Here is a 23,132-nt window from a genome sequence, read left to right as displayed (position 1 = left end):
AACTCACCTGTAAGGTGTGACATAGCTCACCTGTAAGGTGTGTGACATAACTCACCTGTAAGGTGTGTGACATAACTCGCCTGTAAGGTGTGACATAACTCACCTGTAAGGTGTGACATAGCTCACCTGTAAGGTGTGACATAGCTCACCTGTAAGGTGTGAAATAGATCACCTGTAAGGTGTGACCTAGCTCACCTGTAAGGTGTGACATAGCTCACCTGTAAGGTGTGACACATCGCTCACCTGTAAGGTGTGTAGCATAACTCACCTGTAAGGTGTGTGACATAACTCACCTGTAAGGTGTGTAGCATAACTCACCTGTAAGGTGTGACATAGCTCACCTGTAAGGTGTGACATAGCTCACCTGTAAGGTGTGAAATAGATCACCTGTAAGGTGTGACCTAGCTCACCTGTAAGGCGTGTGACATAGCTCACCTGTAAGGTGTGACATAGCTCACCTGTAAGGTGTGAAATAGATCACCTGTAAGGTGTGACCTAGCTCACCTGTAAGGTGTGACATAGCTCACCTGTAAGGTGTGAAATAGATCACCTGTAAGGTGTGACCTAGCTCACCTGTAAGGCGTGTGACATAGCTCACCTGTAAGGTGTGACATAGCTCACCTGTAAGGTGTGAAATAGATCACCTGTAAGGTGTGACCTAGCTCACCTGTAAGGCGTGTGACATAGCTGACCTGTAAGGTGTGTGACATATAAAAAAGACGAGAACGACGGTGATGATGATCTGGGTCATCTGTCGCTTGAGTCGAACGATCTCCCGCGGGTAGTTGAGGGATTTCTCGTGTTCTCTCTTAAACAGCAGCATCAGTTTCATGTACACCTGCAATTTTAAAACATCAGTTTCATGTACACCTGCAATTTTAAAACATCAGTTTCATGTACACCTGCGATTTTAAAACATCAGTTTCATGTACACCTGCAATTTTAAAATATCAGTTTCATGTACACCTGCAATTTTAAAACATCAGTTTTATGTACACCTGCAATTTTAAAACATCAGTTTCATGTACACCTGCAATTTTAAAACATCAGTTTCATGTACACCTGCAATTTTAAAACATCAGTTTCATGTACACCTGCAAATTTGAAAACATCAGTTTCATGTACACCTGCAATTTTAAAACATCAGTTTCATGTAAATCTGCAATTTTAAAACATCAGTTTCATGTAACTTTAAAATTGGTGTGTGTGTGCGTGTGTGTGTGTGCTTGTGTGTGTGCGTGTGACAAATTAATCTAGCTAATGGTATGACAGTGAGTGACTGACCTTGGTGTATAAAAATAGAATAATAAATAAAGGCATGATGAAGAAGAACCAGTTTCCAAAGACAGCGTAGACTTTCTGCCACGTTTGGTTAATCTCTGTCACGCAGCGTGACACACGAGTACCTGCGTGACGGGAACAAGAGATGGGTTAAATGTTCCATGGTCATAACAGAATCTTAATTACATGGTTGGGGACGGTGTGGTCTAGCGGTGGAGAGCTAGACTGCTAATCCGAAAGTCTCGAATTCGAATCCGGGTTCAAGTCTGTAGATTGTCCCTGAGTCAGCCCAGCTATGATGGGTACCTGACTTGCGTTAGGGAAAGTAAAGGCGGCTGGGCATAGTGCTGACCACACTTTCCCTTCATTAGCCGAATTCCATGAAATAGATTAGCTCTACTTTATCTATCCCATGTGTCTTGGGCACGAACTGGAAAAGATGATGATGAATTACATGGTAATAACATATGGTTAAGTATTAACCCCAGAAAAGTGATAGAAACTAATATCTTGAAATAATAAAACAAAACAAAAACATTATATATATATATATATATATATATATATATATATATATATATATATATATATATATATATATATATATATATATATACACTTACCGTCAATGTACTCTGCGTTTTTAAACTCGGTGATGAACAAAAATGGTAAGGCTCCAGCGAACGAGGTTAGCCAGATGGCAAGGAAGGATTTGAACACAGTGCATATACTGGCGGTGGTGGTGGTGGAGCGGTAGGCCACACGGTGGCGCTCCACGCTGATGGCCAGGATGGTGACGACGCTGGCGTTACCCACCACGTTCTCCAGGAGCGTCACCAGATGACCTGTGGATGGAATCAAAGATAAAACTGTCAGTCACTTTGGTTTTTTTCGATAGTTGGTCTCGTGGTATTCTCGTGGTATTCTCGTGGTATTCTCGTGGTATTCTCGTGGTATTCTCGTGTTATACTCGTGGTATTCTCGTGGTATTCTCGCGGTATTCTCGTGGTATTCTCGTGGTATTCTCGTGGTATTCTCGCGGTATTCTCGCTGTATTCTCGTGGTATTCTCGCGGTATTCTCGTGGCATTCACGCGGTATTCTCGCGGTATTCTCGCGGTATTCACGCGGTATTCTCGCAGTATACACAACCAAGACAGTCGCCTGTAAATTGAGCGAAAACAAACTCGGATAAACACATTAATTAGTTGGTCGGCTGGGCGTAAATATTTACCTGTATACTTTCCTGCTACATCCGAAATAATATAACTTTTAATATAAGAGAAGTTGTTTTATGTCAATCCTAATCCTTTCAAATATTTATACAATATAATTAGACATTAAAACAGTTACTAAATTTTGTCTTAAGATTACTATATTTAAAAAAGGGGAGAAAACTCGATTAATTAATAGTGACACTCGATTAATCCATTGAACGGGGTCACAGATGTTTTCACTTAAGAAATCCGACCAGGAGTCTAATTAGGGGCAGATAACTGTCGTTTGGGGTGACTGATCGCCTTTTAAAGCAAATATTTTGTTTAGTTGTGTGTGTGTGGGGGGGGGGGGTCGTCTTTATTAATACAGCGGGAGTTAGCTCCCTTAAAGCTACTATTATCTACGTATACAACAATGAATGGTGGGTGTGGCGCTGAAATCGGGGCCTAGCAATGGCAGATATGTTTGTGACAACATCTTTTGTGTCGATTTTCTTCCCGATCACAATACTTCTCCGCAATATTCCATATATATTCCATGTATATTCCATATATTCCCTATTCCATAGAGGTAAAAGTAAAAAAGGACAGAATGAAAGAAAAAATATGAAACTAATTTATTATAAAATTTACGGATGGACCTTCTCTTACATCTATACAATATAATATATAGACTAAAAAGAAGAAATTAAAATTAATTTGTGTAACCATTATTATATTAACAATACGCTTTTAACAGCGCTAAAAACATGAAACACAATTGTCATCATATATTAATTGTAAAATCAAAGTTTTTTGTATTTGCGAAATCTTTGAATTTATTTTAGCAGCCAATGATTTTAATGTTACAGTTTGATGTAAAGACAAGACTTTATAAATCCTTAATGCATGTAAAAGCATATTATAAAGATCTTTTTGAGTTATAATTTTGTTTGTTTCAAAGATTTTCAAAAGGCTCAATAATTTACTACTGGGTTTATTTTGTTGACTAAGAATGCTAATGTTACCGAGGCTATTTTTACTTATCGTCACCAGTGGCTCATCGATAAAGTTGGTATTGTTTATACTTCACGCTCAGAGTGGGATGAAAGAATCAATTAATTTATGTCGTTAGTTGAATTGGTCGAAGCAGAGGACAGCTAAAATATATTGAAATATGCCGTAATCTGAAACACGATTAACATGTTCTATCGTTAATCTGAACCGGACTAGCCACAAGTCTTGTTTCATTAGCTCTAATCTGAGAAGCTAACGATGTGGGAATGAACTAGTTGTTGTGTTAAAACTTTTTAACCCGAATTTGTTTATGTGAGGAATGGACATATAAATACATAACATGTAGGCGGAGAGGGTGTGTTAGAATTTTAGGATTTTGATAGTTGTAAACAGCCTTTTTATGGTCAGAATCAACCATAACCCTTATGGACATAACCCCATGGACATAACCCCCATAGACATTCATAGACATAACCCCCCCATGGACATTCATGGACATAACCCCCCCCCCATGGACATAACCCCCATGGACATTCATGGACATAACCCCATGGACATAACCCCTATGTCCCTTTGGCGATTGTAAACAGCCTTCTAATGGTAAGAATCAACAATTTGGCGATAAGTCTAGTGGGGTCCTTTGTTGCCTAAAGCAGCTATTCGGAAAGGATGATTCGTCACATATAAGCATTTGATTTTATTGTATTGTTTATTATTGTGTCAATTCAATTGTTGGCTTTTATTAGATTAGATTACATAATAGAATCGATAACTTTAAAGATTTAGTTTCGAGGTCGCAAAATATTGCATTATTACAATACATTGATGTCCTTCCTTGATGTGTTTGTCTATAGTTTTTTTTTAATTTGACAACAGATTGAACTTATATATGTTGTAAGATTGTGTGTATGCAATCAAAATGTTTAATTTCAAAGAATTGAAAAAAAAAGAGTTAGCGGCACGATATTGTTTCGACAGAGACAAACAAATTCTTTAAAAAATCAAATAAATAATCTGAGGGTAAGCACTTGAATGTGAGTTAATTTGAATAAAGACTTAATTTACAAGTGGCAACTACTGGCAATTCAGTTCAGTCCATCTTAACCTCCTTGTCCTCGCGACGTCCAGCAAACTCCAATCTATTTTAAACTTCTCTTTTTATCTCAATCCAGCGTATTCCAATCCACCTTAACCTGTTTTCCCCCTCCCCGCCCAGAAAACTACAGTCTACTTTAAGACCCCCCCCCCCCCCCTCACGACCCTTCTATTTCCAGTCCTACCTCGCCGCCCACATCTGACGTCACTGTCCAGAAACCTCTGACGTAGCCGTGTCCACGCGTTGCTCGACTTTTCCATTGGTCAGCTTGCCCTTCCGGTTATCTGAAGGCTTCCTGCTTTAGACCCGACCATTGCTGATGGTGAAAGGCGGATAGTTCAACAGCTGACATGCGTACGGGGGGGGGGGGGGGGGCATCATGATCGGGTAGGGGGGGACGGAGGCGTATCTAGGTTAATTCAACAGCAGACATATATATGTGATGATGGCTCTATAACGTTGAAGCGGAAAGTTCAACAACCCCATCAGGCAATAAATACAAGTATATTTTTGTATTTCAATTTCTTTCACCTTTAATGTCTAGTTATCTTGAGAAAAAAAAAGTTTGTCTAAGGTAATTCTGAGAAACTATTTTCAGTGCTGACATCTGTCCACGCGTACATTGACCTAACCCTTGACTGCTAATTTTAATTTGGATATCTCTTTTGGGAATTTCATTAATAGAAGATAAAACAGTTTCTATGAGGTGTTTTTTTTTTTTACAGTACAACAACTTTGCCGCATGATTCCAATTAGTTAATTCAAATGACACAAAATCTACCGAGCATTAAATATCCTGCATCACAGCACTATCTGGTCAAAGAATTATGGCTCAGCTTGTTGTTATCTGACTCGGTCATTTGTTTTTGTACTTTGGGCTTTAGACTTTTCTTGTTCGTCTTTTGGGCGTAATTATTTGATGATTCCCTCTTGCTTGGTTTTTTTTTGTTTCGCTTGCTAGGCTTTTAATTTAAAAAATAAAATAAAAAACAGCCAACTCGACTAGAGGTACATATTCTCAAACGAATTAAATAATCTTGTGAAAACTTTATGTTACGATGTATTCCGACACCAACACCAAGTCTAAACTATCTTCAGTAGACAAAGTCTAAACTTATCTTAGGCAAACAAAAGGCTAAACTTATCTTCACTGATCAACGTTTAAATTTATCTTACTGATGAAAGTTTAACCTGAATGAAGTATTAACTTCACTGAACAAAGTTAACTTATTACTGAATGCCAGCTAACTTATCTTCACCAAAACCGACAATGTTCCTTAAGACAAACAAAACAAAACAAGCAACAAACCAATTGAAAACTCCACTCATGGAAACAAGCAATCCAGCGAAGAAAACCATTATTTTAGTTTCACAAATTAGAATTGTACATCGATTAAGCCCGACCCGTAGCCCAGATTTTGGATTCTAAAAAACAAATTTTTCTCTGTTCTCACCAGTCATCAGACCTAACTGGCAATATTTCATCTTGTCTGACCAGACAGTTGGCCAGATTTACTGCAGTTAAAAGCCCAATTTCTCGAGGGAGATCGCGGGGTGAAAAACCTTTTCAACGAGTGTACTAAATATAACTTCTCCAGAGCTTTCGAGTATAGAACTAATTAATGGATTTATTACATTAGGACAAAGTATTTAGCAAAGAAGTATAAGTCTCTCTCTACGTAGACATACACACACACACATATATATATATATATATATATATATATATATATATATATATATATATATATATATATATATATATATGTGAATATCACCTTAGAAAGTTAGTAAAAGTCCCTGGACTCTGAATATTAAATGTCCTAAATTTGAGACTGGGACTCCATTAGGTATTTTGTTAAAATAATGTAATGGTGTCATTGAAAATGGTGTCACGTTACATTGTGTAACTTCAATAGATGAAACGTTAAAATTGTGTAACATTACATGGTGCCACTCTCATCAGCTATCACAGAAACGTTAAAACCCTTCACATCACAGATGCATGCATAGATAGTTAAATGTCTGAAAATAACAAACAAAAATCCTTTAATCGATACACTACACCACATGAGTATAGCTTTGGCTGAACTTTAAATCAGCTGATGGCATCATACAGATGACATCGCCTCAACATTTAGGGTTATCTACGGTATAAAGAAGAAATTAAAAAACTATAACCTGCAAATAAAACAATGTTTGTTTAGTGACCTCGCCGATGCGACATAGCAAGATCAGTCATTACGATTTCAGATACCGGTAATTTACGTGCCCACGTCATGAGCTGAGGTAATTAAGCTTTTAATTACCTGAATGTTTTTTTTAAGATTTGTATTCGATTATCCGCAGTTGGTTGTAAAGTGTGTATCACCGAAACAATGTTTCAGGTCATAAACTCTAACCAAATTTATATACATAATTCTTTAACTATCTTAAAACTAACTTTGTGTCAGTATCAAAATCGGAGAAATCCGCATTACAACTTTGTGTGCATTTTAATGTTAAAAGTTCATTTCTATTAAGTTTGTACCATAAGCCTGCTGGTATGTACTTTATCATTTGTAAAAGCAGACCTCAAGCCAATGCGGACACGAAATACCGTAGAGAAGCAGACAATGAGAGCCTTCAACAGAAAGAAAAACACAAACAAATTTTAAAGTTTTTCTTCCTTCAACTTTCTACTTCCTCAGCTACAGAAGAACTCCATGCCCTTCTCCACCCATCCAATCCCATCCCTCCTCTCACCACCTACCCCACCCCCATCACGCCACTCACCACCAACCCCCCCCCCCATCTCGCCTTTCTCCATTCACCCCACCCCCAACCCTCCAGTCACCACCTACCCCACTCCCCATCACGCCACTCCCCCCCCCATCACGCCAGATCTGACCGCCCTAACTACTCAACCAACTTCCGGTCCCCAGAAAAAGAAGTCAAGTATCTTGTCTTGGTCACTGAGTTCCTCGGGCGCCATCTTGTTCTATTTGTTTCCCCGGCTCGGAAAATTGTTTTCCCTTCTCGAATCCCACGTCGTCAACGTAAACAAATTATCGCGAGAAAACAAAAATTGTTTGTGAACTTCAAAACATAACAACGGCGCTAGATTTTGTTTTGTAATCTTTCTGATCATTTTTGTGATAGATTTGTGTACGCTGCACTTCAAGAAACAGTTAACTTCATATAAAAAATACTGGGAGTTTCAGATTAAGAAATACAGGTGAGTTCACATCAAGAAATACAGGTAACCTCACATCAAGAAATACTGGTAATTTGACTTCAAGAAATACAGGTCATTTCATGTCAAGAAATAAAGGTGTTTTCACATCAAGAAATACAGGTAATTTCCCATCGAGAAATACATGTTAATTTCGGTAAACAGTTACAAACGTTGTGATCAATTGATAACGTTTCCAATAAGTGTAGGTTAGGCTAAGCTTCTTTGTGTGATGAAATATGATGGGTCATCGATTGATGATTTAATTAAGATTTTTTGCAGATTTTTTAAATCGTCGGTTAAAATATGTAATAAGGTGTACATTAGAAAATGTCTGGAATACATGGTCAGATAAGCAATGGTTTATAACACACACGCAGGCACACACACACACACACACACATACATATATATATATATATATATATATATATATATATATATATATATATATATATATATATATATATATATATATATATGGTTGATTCTTGGAGGTGGGTTCGTGGGGTGAATGATTGTCCTAAAATACATATTTTTGTATAGCCGACAAACATGTAAAACGTGTAAGATGAAGATTCGAAAATTAGTAAACTAATTTAATATTGGATGGGAAACTTTACAAAGTTATAGACTACAGTCAAAACTACTGCCATAGTTCATTACAATAATTGCTGTATTTGAAAAAATGCGATTATTTCTTTTCTTTAAAATATGATTTTGAATTAGTTTCACTTGAATTAATAATACAACGTAATCTACTGTATTGTGTAAAGTGTACATTTAAAATAAACCGGGAGTGATCTCCCCTAAACTTTCTCGAATATTTGTAATATAAAACAACAGGGGATGGCAACTCGGGAATTAGACATGATTTTTAATCCATTTTTAATTACTTAAACTTTTTAAAATAGAATAGAATCTCGTAGAAAAAAAGAATTGCACACCAAGTGAACGCAAAACAAAATGTGTATAATAGTACGGAATATTATTAGTACTTTATAAATTCAGATGCGTTTTTTTTTTAGAAAACGGAAATAGCGTAAATTAGTACTTTCAATCAACGGAAATTACTCATAATTGGATAGAAGGTAGAGAATTAGATCTTTTACTTACATGTGAAATTTTATTTTTCTATCTGAAATAGTTCTCAAGTCATAGGCTTTAGAAAAATTGAAAGTAGAAAATAATCCACTTCCGGTTATCGGAAATCGCTCAAAAGTTGATAAGGATCTACGAATTTGATATAATACTTCTATTTGAAATTTCATCAACCTAGCTGTAACGGTACTCAAGTTATCGTGTTTACACACAGACACACATACAGACATACGGACAAGATTGCAAAATTATGTTTTTCCCACTCAGAGATTTGCAAAATTCTCGATTTTTTTTGCACGATTACAAGACTTTCTCTATACTTCGTATATACGAGAAAGTAAAAAGCAGGAGTTACCTTTATCCACTAAACCATGATTGTAAAAGATAAAAGAGCTCAGTTAAACAAATCTAAAAAGTGAACAAATCAATTTAAAACCTACAGAGTTGCGATGAGAGATAAATCTCAACTTTTCCATTCAAGCAGCTACATTGTAAAAAAAAAATTAGACTTTCTCAGTCTGATAAATGGGATCAGAAGGAACGATTTTCTTCTATCAGGCAGATAAATCTCAAAGATGGGACAGCAATGAATGTATCACAAATACCCTGCTAGTTAGATCTCTTCACAAAATTGACGAAACAATAAATCAACCCACAGTGACGAATGCGGGAATTCCCTAACCTTGCCATTAAAGTAAACTGATCAGTTTGAAATAACATTTTCTAAATTACGAAATTCGGGACTTCCCTAACCTTGCCATTAAAGTAAACTGATCAGTTTGAAATAACATTTTCTAAATTACGAAATTCGGGACTTCCCTAACCTTGCCATTAAAGTAAACTGATCAGTTTGAAATAACATTTTCTAAATTACGAAATTCGGGACTTCCCTAACCTTGCCATTAAAGTAAACTGATCAGTTTGAAATAACATTTTCTAAATTACGAAATTCGGGACTTCCCTAACCTTGCCATTAAAGTAAACTGATCAGTTTGAAATAACATTTTCTAAATTACGAAATTCGGGACTTCCCTAACCTTGCCATTAAAGTAAACTGATCAGTTTGAAATAACATTTTCTAACTTAAGATTGTTTTGTTGTTGTTCTTTACCTCACAAGTTTAGCACTAGAGCTGGAAAACATGGAAAAAATTTAGCACTAGCCACTTCCGGCTGAGCCTGTCGTTCTGGAATCCTAAGGTTTCCCTGGCTGTCACGTAATCCAGAGCACAACTAGGTCAGTCCCCTTTCGCCCCCCCCCCCAACACTCTCTTTTAACAGGTCCAGTTCGTAAAAAAAATATACCCTGATGAAACTAATTATCCTACAGAACGGACATTCAATGTATATATAGCTAGGGGTTAAGTAGACAGAAAATCGACACACATTTTATATATATATATATATATATATATATATATATATATATATATATATATATATATATATATATATATATATATATATATATATATATAACTATATAAGCCTATATCTATGTATATATATATTTATATATGTGTGTGTGTATATATATATATATATATATATATATATATATATATATATATATATATATGTAAATTCTAAGGCAACAGCAGTTTATTGCAATACGTTGTTACAGCAATATACGAATACAGTCACTCTAATTAGTCGAGTATATTTGAATTAGCTAAATATAGGTCAAACATGTCTCGTGACTATCCCCCCCCCCTCTTTTTCCGCACCATAATTACTAATTATCAGCTAGAAAGTTACATCAAGCTAGATCGATCCAGTTCAAGATGCGTGTTTTTCTGGACTGACTGTTTTAGTATGTCAAGTACTTCATTTTGTTATTGACAGACTTAGCCTTCCTAAATGTCAGACCAGGCCTAGAAGACGTCTCCCACTTACTAAAATCAAACGGCACCAACGCTGCTGAAAATCCCCCTGGCATATCCACTAGCTCTCCCTGAAGAAAAAAAAATATTTAATTCCTGTGTATTTTCTGGCATTCGTTAGATCGGACCGTGTTTCGTCACTGGCCTGCTGTCACCGGTGATCTCCCCTTAATCTTGATACACGATTGATTTATTTATGGGATCAGGGATCACGGAGGCTGGGCGATACATGCATTTGATCAGGTTGGTTAGGGGGAGGGAATTGGGGGTGGGGGGGGGGGGGCGATACATGCATTTGATCAGATTGGTTGGGGGAGGGAATGGGGATGGGGGGGGGGGGCGATACATGCATTTGATCAGATTGGTTGGGGGAGGGAATGGGGATGGGGGGGTGTGTGAGAAAGTACGGCATAATTTGGGCATGTAGGAGGAGAATCAACAGTCGCGTGTAAAGGAAAGGACATTTGACAATTATATTATCTAGCAGAGGTTTGAACAATTTACAATAAAATTAGCGTCTTGCAATTCAGAATATTATAGTGTAAATGTTGGGACAATTTACAATTATATTATCTTGCAGAGGTTTAAACAATTTACAATAAAATTAGCGTCTTGCAATTCAGAATATTATAGTGTAAATGTTGGGACAATTTACAATTATATTATCTTGCAGAGGTTTAAACAATTTACAATAAAATTAGCGTCTTGCAATTCAGAATATTATAGTGTAGATGTTGGGACAATTTACAATTATATTATCTTGCAGAGGTTTAAACAATTTACAATAAAATTAGCGTCTTGCAATTCAGAATATTATAGTGTAAATGTTGGGACAATTTACAATTATATTATCTTGCAGAGGTTTAAACAATTTACAATAAAATTAGCGTCTTGCAATTCAGAATATTATAGTGTAGATGTTGGGACAATTTACAATTATATTATCTTGCAGAGGTTTAAACAATTTACAATAAAATTAGCGTCTTGCAATTCAGAATATTATAGTGTAAATGTTGGGACAATTTACAATTATATTATCTTGCAGAGGTTTAAACAATTTACAATAAAATTAGCGTCTTGCAATTCAGAATATTATAGTGTAGATGTTGGGACAATTTACAATTATATTATCTTGCAGAGGTTTAAACAATTTACAATAAAATTAGCGTCTTGCAATTCAGAATATTATAGTGTAAATGTTGGGACAATTTACAATTATATTATCTTGCAGAGGTTTAAACAATTTACAATAAAATTAGCGTCTTGCAATTCAGAATATTATAGTGTAGATGTTGGGACAATTTACAATTATATTATCTTGCAGAGGTTTAAACAATTTACAATAAAATTAGCGTCTTGCAATTCAGAATATTATAGTGTAAATGTTGGGACAATTTACAATTATATTATCTTGCAGAGGTTTAAACAATTTACAATAAAATTAGCGTCTTGCAATTCAGAATATTATAGTGTAGATGTTGGGACAATTTACAATTATATTATCTTGCAGAGGTTTAAACAATTTACAATAAAATTAGCGTCTTGCAATTCAGAATATTATAGTGTAAATGTTGGGACAATTTACAATTATATTATCTTGCAGAGGTTTAAACAATTTACAATAAAATTAGCGTCTTGCAATTCAGAATATTATAGTGTAGATGTTGGGACAATTTACAATTATATTATCTTGCAGAGGTTTAAACAATTTACAATAAAATTAGCGTCTTGCAATTCAGAATATTATAGTGTAAATGTTGGGACAATTTACAATTATATTATCTTGCAGAGGTTTAAACAATTTACAATAAAATTAGCGTCTTGCAATTCAGAATATTATAGTGTAAATGTTGGGACAATTTACAATTATATTATCTTGCAGAGGTTTAAACAATTTACAATAAAATTAGCGTCTGGCAATTCAGAATATTATAGTGTAGATGTTGGGACAATTTACAATTATATTATCTTGCAGAGGTTTAAACAATTTACAATAAAATTAGCGTCTTGCAATTCAGAATATTATAGTGTAGATGTTGGGACAATTTACAATTATATTATCTTGCAGAGGTTTAAACAATTTACAATAAAATTAGCGTCTGGCAATTCAGAATGATATTAAAGTGTAAAGGGTGGGACAATTTACATTACTATTATTTCGCAGAGGTTTGAAGAATTTAAAATAAAATAAAATTGTGACAATTCAGAAGGATAGTAATGTGTAAATAATTGAACAATCTACATACTATTTGATAGAAAACGATAGTTATACTTATAGTTTTCCCATTTTAAAAATAAAACCTTTCATGTGTGCTCCTGGTCACAGTAAAAAGTAATTTTTCATTGTATATCTCATTTAGCTGAACGTTTAAATCGCCGCGTGTCATCTTAGCTAATTCCAATCAAAACACGCCAAATTAACACGTTTCATCTTTATACAAATGTGAACAAACTTCCTAGAAAACATGAGTTCTCTGTTTCGTTTCGTTTATGCAATAAATTAATCCCATCCGTACGCTGAATTTTAAAATACAATTTTTTTCCACGTCATATTTGCATTGTACACGCTTCAGTGTGTGGGCGTGCTGGCTAGTTTTTTCCTCACACGATTCATATGCTCACTGCCTAATATTTTTCTTTAGCTGTCTTCTGCTCGTCCGAAACTTGAATTTTTTAGGCGATCAGCTGACCGGATCTGACGTCATACTAGACACGCGTTTATTGGGACATCTACACACTGATGTCACAGAGACACACAGTAGACAGTCTTCACTTTGACGTCACGTAGACACGCAATTATTGAGACAGTCTTCACTTTGACGTCACGTAGACACGCAGTTATTGAGACAGTCTTCACTTTGACGTCACGTAGACACGCAGTTATTGAGACAGTCTTCACTTTCACGTCACGTAGACACGCAGTTATTGAGACAGTCTTCACTTTGACGTCACCTTGCCGGTTGTTGGGACAGTCTATTTTTCACTTTATTTTAGGCAGTCGCCCGTGGAACAATCTACTTTTTTATGAAAACGGTTCTAATTTTAAAAAAAAAACAATCTAGGAGAGAGGCCGGAAATCAAAAGAGGTATTTCATCATAGACATGACTGAGCTAAATTTAGCTTTGTCCTGGGGTTTAAAAAAGATCGACCAATCCCCGATGTGGTAACAATACCACGTGTGGTTTGAGTCGCCCAAAATGGCCACACACAAAAATAATGACGTGTGCGTAGGCCACTGGTTGCTCTAGCGGATATGAGAACAAAAGATTCAACTTCCGGGGAGTATTACACTTGTGATACACATGACCTCTCATTCCCCCCCCCCCTTCCCCAACTAAGGCACTGATCCACTCTGCCTCTTATTCGACTAAATCATCGGACTAGAATTGTTAAATTTGACATAATTTAATAAAATTACTCTTTTACAAAGAGTGTTAAGAGTTTTTTTTTTAAATACAATATTTTTTCAAATCTAATCATCATTTATAAATTCATTTCACGAATTAAACGCTTACATGTATTTCCAATCATTATTAATTCTTTTAGCTTCAAGAAAATATTTAGTAACTAAATTTGTTAGTGCAAAAATATACCAATTACACCCTCGTTTAAAAAATTCTAGCACCCCAAGATTTATGATTGAACAAAGTTCGAGAAGCCCTCATTTACGAACATGTAAATTTTTTTAGAGGGTGTATGACGTCGGTATAGCCACTTTTCATATTTTACCAGAGGTGAAAAAAGGACGGCGCGACTGGAGTTCTGGGCGTCTTATGTCTGAGTTCCAGATTTTGAGCACCTTTTTTTGTATACTTGTCTGGACATTTTAACACTGCGCAAACTCAACTATACTCTGATCTTTCTTAAGTTATTTTTTAGCTTGTCAATTAAATGTACTTTTGACATTTTGAAACTTGTTAGTACAGACCGGAAAGAAATTCAGCTGTCAAGGAAATGATAATTTTGATGGGGTTTTTTTTTCTGATTTTCTTTTCTGTGTGGCTTTTTTTTTACAAATTTTAAATGCCAACTTCAGTCGTAAATAATTACAATGCCTTTATACGATATCCAGATCACAAGTAAATAAGACTTGTTTCCTTGTCTCGCACAAGTATTACAATTTCATCTCTGTCATAACTTTAGTCTAGATATGTGTAGTGCTTGTAGTGTAGAAATGTCCTTCCTACAGTGTTTAACTGTTTCACCTGCAGTGTTTAACTCTATTGTTTCCTGTCTGTAGTGTTTAACTGTTTCCTGCCTGTAAGGTTTAACTTTGTCCTGCCTGTAAGGTTTAACTGTGTCCTGCCTGCAGGTTTAACTGTGTCCTGCCTGTAGTGTTAAACTTTACTTTTACATGCCTGCAGTGTTTAACTGCGTCTTGCCTGCAGGTTTAACTGTGTTCTGCCTGCAGTGTTTAACTGTACAATGTCCTGCCTGCAGGTTTAACTGTGTCTTGCCTGCAGTGTTCACATGGGCTTAGCCTGCTCTCGTACATGTACTCTAACAAATAGATCAACTACCAAATCTCGCACAAGCTCTCGTTGCGCGATATTTCGTGCAAACTCCCATCCGCTCCAGATTTCTGTCAGATTTATGCCAGATCACTGGAATAAAACCTGGAAATCCTTCGCACTTTCTCTTGTGAGGTAACTGCTTTTTTTTTTTTTTTTTTTTTTTTTGTAGCGCCATTTATAGTTATATCATTTTTTTGTGTTATGGCACTTTCTAGTAAGGTAAAGTTTTTTTTATGGGGGGGGGGGGGGGGAGGGAGAATTGCGAATTGCGTAATCCAGCGGTAGAACGCATGCTTGCGACTGGTAATATGGATGAGAGACGGTCAATACACATGTGGCTCACTGGCTAGCTAATGACCGTATACATAAGAGAGAGTAATGTCCTTTTTTTGTATCGCCATTATTTTAGCTAGGCCTATATTGACAACCCTTTTGGTTATTATTGTATTAGGGTGACCGACAATGAACTGTTCCATAAAATGGGGATGTTAGTTATAAAGTAACAAGTCATAATATATAAGTAACCTATGTCACCGCTGATCAAGCCATAGCCCTAGCCTTAACACTAAACTCTATGATTACCACTAACTAACTACACCTTTAATTTGAAGTGTTCAGGCCCTAATCATATTTAGTGATATTCTCCAGACAATGTTGTTACTGTTACCATCACTCTCTTCCATGTCTCGCATATTGCTAAAAATAGGTACAATGGACGCCAATGACATTTTGTACACCTACACAATAAAAATTCGGATTTTCCCGACGTCAAGACAAAAATATCCGGTTCAAACTGTCAAAATGACTGGATGAAGGTCTTGACTGGAAAACAACTTTTTAAAATAGGCCGAGTTTTTATGCGTTAATTAGGTTGATTTAATTAGCACAGAAAAAACCATTAAATGTGTCTAATTACATAAACGAAAATGGTGCACAAGAAGAATCGGTAATTTTTCTTGAATTATTCAAGTAAGGCAAATCTGTCACAGTTGTTTAAAGTAAGACAAATCTGTCACAGTTGTTAAAGCAGAGGCGTAGCGGGGGGGGGGGGGGGTGCGGACCGCACCGGGTGACACCATTTAGGGGGGTGACACCAAGGCAAAAAAAAGCAAAATATATAGAGAAAAACTTGAAGGGGGGGTGCAAATCGAAAGTTTGAGGGGGGCGGGGGTGCAAATCGAAAGTTTGAGAGGGAGGGGGCGGGTGCAAATCGAAAATTTGAAAGTTTGTACGACTTTAGGGGGGGGGGGGCACCATTAAGTGCCGCACCGGGTGACAACCGACCTCGCTACGCCACTGTGTTAAAGTAAGGTAAATCTGTCACAGGTTATTCCTTTCTTTAAAAAAATAGTGATGTAAATATTTTAAGAACAATTAAAACGTTAGCAAATTATGCTAAAAATGTGTTTAATTTTATATGACAAAAGCATGCATTTTCTCATTAAAAATTATCCCTATTGCTATATGTAATTTACCGTGAGATTTTATCTGAGATATTTTGTCTTAGTTATTTTGTCTGAGATATTTTGTTCGTGATATTAAAGATTATTTGTCCTCAAATAATTTGTCCTGAACTAATTAGCCCCGACATAATTTGTCCTGAGACCATTTGTCGTGAGATATTTTGCTGGGGATATTTTGTCTGAGACCATTTGTCATGGTATCCTCCTCACTCATACATCTTTACAAAAGTCTCCTAACTCCCCTAAATGCCCGATTTAAACCAGAGGCGTAGCGACCCCTCCCGGCGCCCGGGGCGAACTTTAAGTTTGGCGCCCCCCATATATATATATATATATATATATATATATATATATATATATATATATATGCGTGTGTTTGTGTGTGCGACAGTCTGGAAAAAAATTAACCTATTACGCTGATTGTCGTTCCCTAAAACTTCACTGGACGCCTATTAAACTCACCTTAAGTTGCCGAAACGAATAAAAAGTAGAAAATCAAAAGAGCTTAGAACAGTGGGCTCCATCGAACCCGAGAGGTTCGGTAACTCAGTCTCAGGGCTTCCGCGGAGGTTAAGACACACACCTGACTCATAGGATTCACGATCGGATTTTGTCATTGTGGACGATACAACTATTATGGAGGGTTCGGTGATTGCGCATATGAAACTGATAGGGTTCGGTACTCCAAAAAGTTAAGAACCACTGTTTAGAGTGTATTTTGTAGAAGGTGCAAACCTTATTTGGTCTACTTTTGGTCGTGTCTTTAGAACAACTTCGATAATAGTAGGCCAATATTGCCATTTTCAATTATCAGTTAGGTTGAACAAAGTAATAATCAGTACAATATACTAATTTCTTCTCTCTTAAAATTTTGGCAAAAAGTGTCGCTTCCAATCCACCCGCTCAGACAGTCTGTTTTTTACTGATCGGATAGCGATACAAGAATCCGTTATATTTAAAAGAGGTATCTATCAACTGATCCAGTACAAATCCTGCGGTTTTTGTTAGTGAAAAAGCGCCCCGACATCTTGGACAAAAATGGTAGAGCGGATTTTAAATGTCACTAACTCATTTTTATGTTACACAATCGTAAAATAAGCTTAAGTTCAATGGGTTTCTTTTCTGAGTGATATCGGTTATTTATTCCTTAATCCGATGTGAATTTTTCCGATTTTAATCTTTGAAAAAGCGCCCCCCTTCCCCATCTACGAAAGCTTGAAAGCGGTTTTTCCGGTCACTGTTTCTTAAAGATATATGTTTTACAGTTACACAATCAAGGTAGAAAACAGTTAAATCAGTATGCAAAGGCTCTCAGCCGTTAAATTTCTTTACTTTGACTGTTTATAATTCAAAACTGCAGCTTAAAATGAGCTTTTAATTTATTTTTTCTACCCCTTTTGGCGCCCCCCTAGGGTCGGCGCCCGGGGCGGCCGCCCTCCCCGCCCTCCCCTAGCTACGCCTCTGCCCCCCCCCCCCTCTTTTTTTTTTAAATTATAGGTAGGCCTATATTTTCTTTGTGATCTCTGAAGTTTTTTTTCCCGTTCTTTTCAAAGCAGCATTCTGCTAACTATATTTAGAACCGCTAAGTTTTCTTGTTTTCTCGAGTAAGAGACAGACAAGCAAATATTAACTGGGCCGCGCGTTTTGCTTAAAGTGAACCAGTGTTTAAGTGATTGAAGTCTCACAACAGAGGTGTTGCATAGAACTGCTCACTAAATCATCGCCGCCGTACGAGAGGAGAATGAGATCTACTGGAGCGAGAAATTGTCTCAAGACAACAACCAGTGTAGACTGACTTCTAACGAATGCTGGAAAAAATTGTAACACATCAATACATTCTTATCTCACTGTAAAAGGACACACACGCATTTCCGTACACAAATATTCGCGCAAACACACACACTCACCCAAACACACACACTCATACAAACACATACACTCGCGAACACACTCATACATACTCTATGACTCTTGTACAGACACACTTGCTCACACACAGTTAAACCTAGTGGGCGGCGGGCACAATTTATTTGTTGTGTTCGCCGAAAAGTTCTTTCCAAAATACAAACGAGAAAAAAAAAAAAAAAAAAAAAAAAAAACACTAGCTAGAGAAATTCAACAAAGTAACGAGTTCTTTAAAAAAAAAAGACTCATTTTACAAACGCTTTACCGATAATTAAACTGATGTCCAAATACAATATGTTAGAAATACAAGATTTTATAATAACCGAGTTTCAGTTTTCTAGCGATCGTCATTTGCTGCTAAATACGTCACGTCTTGTGTTACATACACGTTTTCTTTTAAAATAACAAATGCCATCCGACCTAAAAGAAAGATAAGTCGAGAAATAAGAGTTGAAACTCTGGAATTTCCCAAAGTCAAATTTGGAATTTTAAGTACGCTCGTCTAGCTGTACTTAACCGTTGTGAGAAAAATGGGCGGTATAATATAATCCTGAATAAAAAAAATCATTAAAGCGCCGATAGCCTATGATCATGTTGTCGATCTATGGCGGAGCGAGGAGAGGGGGGGGGATGAAACAAAATTAGCCGCTGGTCAGACTTGATACAAGTCATGTGATATAAACGTGTCACTCCTATACGAGTCGCTGGACACACGTTAGTAATTGTATTCAAGTCACTTCAGACGAGCTTGTTATTATTGTACAAGTTACTTTGGATGATGTGTCCTTTAATACACGCAATGAAACATCATAATCATGGATAGACTAAGTGGCTGGGGGGTAGTCTTGCGTTCAGATCCAAAGCTCGAGTTCTCTATACCAATCGCTTTATATACCGAGGTCAGTGAAACGTATTTAAAAATTCAGTTCTTTAAATTTCACAAGGGTACACAGAAAATAGCGCAACACCTGCTGATCTAAAGAGGATTATGAAAATATTTAAATGTCTTGAACATTAGCACTCGATAATGTAACGAGGTGATGGAGGAGTAGCGCGTACGATTACTAATGCAGAAAGTTCCGAGTTCAAATCCACGGAGACAGCAACCCTTCTAGGGGAGGTAACTTCAAAATCAAACAACGACTACCTTACAGATTGTTCTTGGGTTGACGGTGGCTATAGGAGGAATTCCAGGAAGAAAATCTAATTGAATTCGGAGTCTAAGAGCTAAATTGCGCACATCATGTTGACACATATGTTACGGGTGAGTTATAGGTTAGATTAGAATAGGATAGAATGATCTAGAATTAGTGAGAGTGAGTGTGTGAGTTGAGTTTACCCTAGAATATTATTAACCCCGGTGTGTTTGTGTATTGTGATCCCAAGGTCGAATACGGTATAAAAGCTGGAGTGAATGATTGTCAGGGGTCAGTTGCTAGCGGTTAGGACGAGGGCTACTTTTGAATATATATATTTTTGGCGGAATAAAAGTAGTGAACATAGTCACGAAGAGTTGTTGTGTCAGAGACTAACCCGGAACGTAACAACATATTACTATTCAGCTGTGTTGGAGGATATTCCCCCCCCCCCCCAGTTGAACAATGAAGAACGAAGAAGAAGAACACACGATGCTTACACAACTAACTACCAACCAAAGACAGCAATGAATTAAGCAGGGCCAGTTTGAGTAATATTTTTAGAGTATAATACAGTCTACGACGGCTATTAAGAGAACAATTCATTTTAAGGCAGCTATTTTGAGAACAATCCTACGTATTGAGAAAACAATCCAATTTAAAAAGTCTATTTAGCGAGCAATCCAACAAGGCAGCTATTGGGAGAACAATCCTACATAAGACGGCTATTCAGAGAACAATCCAGCCTGAGGCGGCTATTTAGATGCACAGTGCTACATTAGAAGGCTGCTGATGTAGAGTACAAACACGTCCAAGACAGATATTGAGAATATCAACCTGACTAAGACAGCTAGACACATATTTAGAATATCAACCTAAGACACCTAGACACATATTGAGAATATCAACCTGACTAAGACAGCTGTTAGCAGAAGAGTATAATTTGATCCTTGAATTAAGTTTTCCCGCGCAGAGATTAACAAATAAATTGCGGTCTTCACGACTTCTAAGCCAAAGGATCAAAATCTTATCGATAATTTATAGAGGTTATTAATGGCACACGACTAAGGTAAACATACTTTTCCTGTGAAAATAGAAAATGCAGCATGTACTGGATACAAATTAAAAAAAAATACCTTTATAATAACAAGCTTTTTAAATGCACCGAAAATAAATAAAAAAATAAAACCTTGTTTTCTTAAATAAAAACTTTGGTCGCTCAACAGTTCTCTTACAAAAAAATATATTAACGGCCAAATATTTTATTTATTTATTACTTTTTTATATTTGCTTTATTTTTATCTCTCCTTTTATTATTGATATTAGTAATTTTTTAACAAATTATGAATATTTTTGCATTTTCATTAAAAAAGAAAGTATCTGGATAGTTAGAACTAAGTAAAAGCTTTTAAAAGAAAAACACCGAGAAATTCCACAGCTTAGCCTTACATTAGTTAGATCCAGAGGTGTAGTGATGATGGCCAGTGGTGACAGGTGAGGTCAGCATGACATACCTTACAGGTGAGATAATTAAGGTATATTAATTGTCCTAGTATTAACTGATCTACAGGTAGTTTTAATTTTACTCTTCCTGAAGAATATGCTGATATCAAGTGCTGAACTCTAGGCTAGTAAAGTTAAATTAACAGACATAATCCATAGATGAGGGATATTCTCAGTGACATTCTTGATTATTTAATTTTGCTAGAATAGACTATCAACAGAAGATTTAAACTGAAAAAAAAACAGCCTAAATATTCAATTTTTTTCAATCAAATAATTATCAAAAGTAATAAGTGGAAACTAACAATAAATTAAATCTAAGCGACGCAGCAAAGACATTGATAAACTACATAGCACTTTTGGAATCGCTAATTTTCTTGTTGATCTTCGTTAAAAGCTTCAGTTAAAACGTGTATTCTATCTGGGGTACACGTTAAATCTGAGGTACACGTTAAATCTGGGGTATAAGTTAAATCTGGGGTACAAGTTAAATCTGGGTAAAGTTAAATCTGGGTAAAGTTAAATGTTGGGTACAAGTTAAATCTGGGTACAAGTTAAATCTGGGTAAAGTTAAATCTGGGTAAAGTTAAATCTGGGTAAAGTTAAATGTTGGGTACAAGTTAAATCTGGGTACAAGTTAAATCTGGGTAAAGTTAAATCTGGGTACAAGTTAAATCTGGGTAAAGTTAAATCTGGGTAAAGTTAAATCTGGGTAAAGTTAAATGTTGGGTACAATTTAAATCTGGGTAAAGTTAAATCTGGGGTACAAGTTAAATCTGGGTACAAGTTAAAGGATATTTCGGCCAAGAAGAAGTAATATGGAGGGTGAAGTAAAGTGTTGAATATTATAACGTGTATTTTTCAAACTATATTCAGAATCGCTCAAGTCAAATAGTCATAAGCTACATTTTGCAAATTATACGACGTCTCGCTTAATATACGGCACATTTTGCAAACTATACATCGACCATCTAAAGTCAAAAAGCAAATTTTGCTAATTAATTATACGTACTCGCTAAAGTCAGAATATAAATATTGCAAACTATAGGATGACCGCTAGTCATAGAGTGCATTAAACAAAATATACGTGGACTCTCTGAAGTCGGAAGATACATATTGCAAAATATAAGTCGACTGGCTAAAGTTATAAGGTACAGTTTGCAAACTATACGTCGACTCGCTAGTCATAAGATACATTTTGAAAACTATACGTTTTCTCCCGTTACTGACTCGGTGTGAGTCTTGGACTCATAAAATTAATTTCTCTCTACTTAATCTACTTGAAATGCGAAATTATGGTGCGCGGACCTTTGACCACATGTGCTTTGACCATAGGGGGTTTGACCATAGGGGGTTTGACCACAGCGGAGCTTTGACCATAGGGGCTTTGACCATAGGGGGTTTGACCACAGCGGGCCTTTGACCAATATTTAAATAAACATTCTGCGTATGTTGTTTTTTAAGCTATCTTTCTTTTTAAAAAATAATTAAAATCTAATAATGTAAAAATGAATTTCCTTTGTAAAACTTAATTTGTATTTTTTTGTTCATGTCTCTTGTGTAACGAAATAAAACCATATTCGGACACGTGGACTCCAAAAGCCAGTTATTTACCAGTTACAAATATCTGGCCCACAGTGGGTCAAATTTTGTGCATGTAAACATAAGTGGACAAGGACATGATGCTAAAAATAGTTCATGCGATAAATCCTATGTCACGTTCAAAACAAACAACGCAGTAGGCGAGCTCTCAAGGTCTCACAAAAGCCACGGATGTCATTATCAAGGACGGTATCATTTATTTTCAAACTCAACATCAAATGG

The 23,132-nt window shown here is 36.2% G+C and overlaps 1 protein-coding gene across 1 annotated transcript in view; it reads right to left on the bottom strand.

Annotated features, from left to right (window-relative positions):
• Nucleotides 1-658: 658 nt before the first annotated feature.
• The window catches only part of LOC131935446 (neuropeptide Y receptor type 2-like), a 41,551-nt gene continuing 19,077 nt past the window's right edge, over nucleotides 659-23,132 (bottom strand). Inside the window, exons 2-4 of the mRNA XM_059291844.1 lie at nucleotides 1,905-2,126; nucleotides 1,285-1,406; nucleotides 659-838 (exon numbers count right to left, since the gene is read on the bottom strand). Of these exons, the coding sequence (XP_059147827.1) occupies nucleotides 659-838; nucleotides 1,285-1,406; nucleotides 1,905-2,126 (524 nt within the window). The remainder of the gene's footprint in view (nucleotides 839-1,284; nucleotides 1,407-1,904; nucleotides 2,127-23,132) is intronic.

Source organism: Physella acuta, unplaced genomic scaffold (assembly GCF_028476545.2).
Source record: "Physella acuta isolate Inbredline_101_S28 unplaced genomic scaffold, ASM2847654v3 ptg000144l, whole genome shotgun sequence".
NCBI classification, from domain to species: Eukaryota; Metazoa; Mollusca; class Gastropoda; family Physidae; genus Physella; species Physella acuta.
Note: the sequence above shows the minus strand (reverse complement) of the source record. Positions and strands in the feature narration are given on the sequence as shown.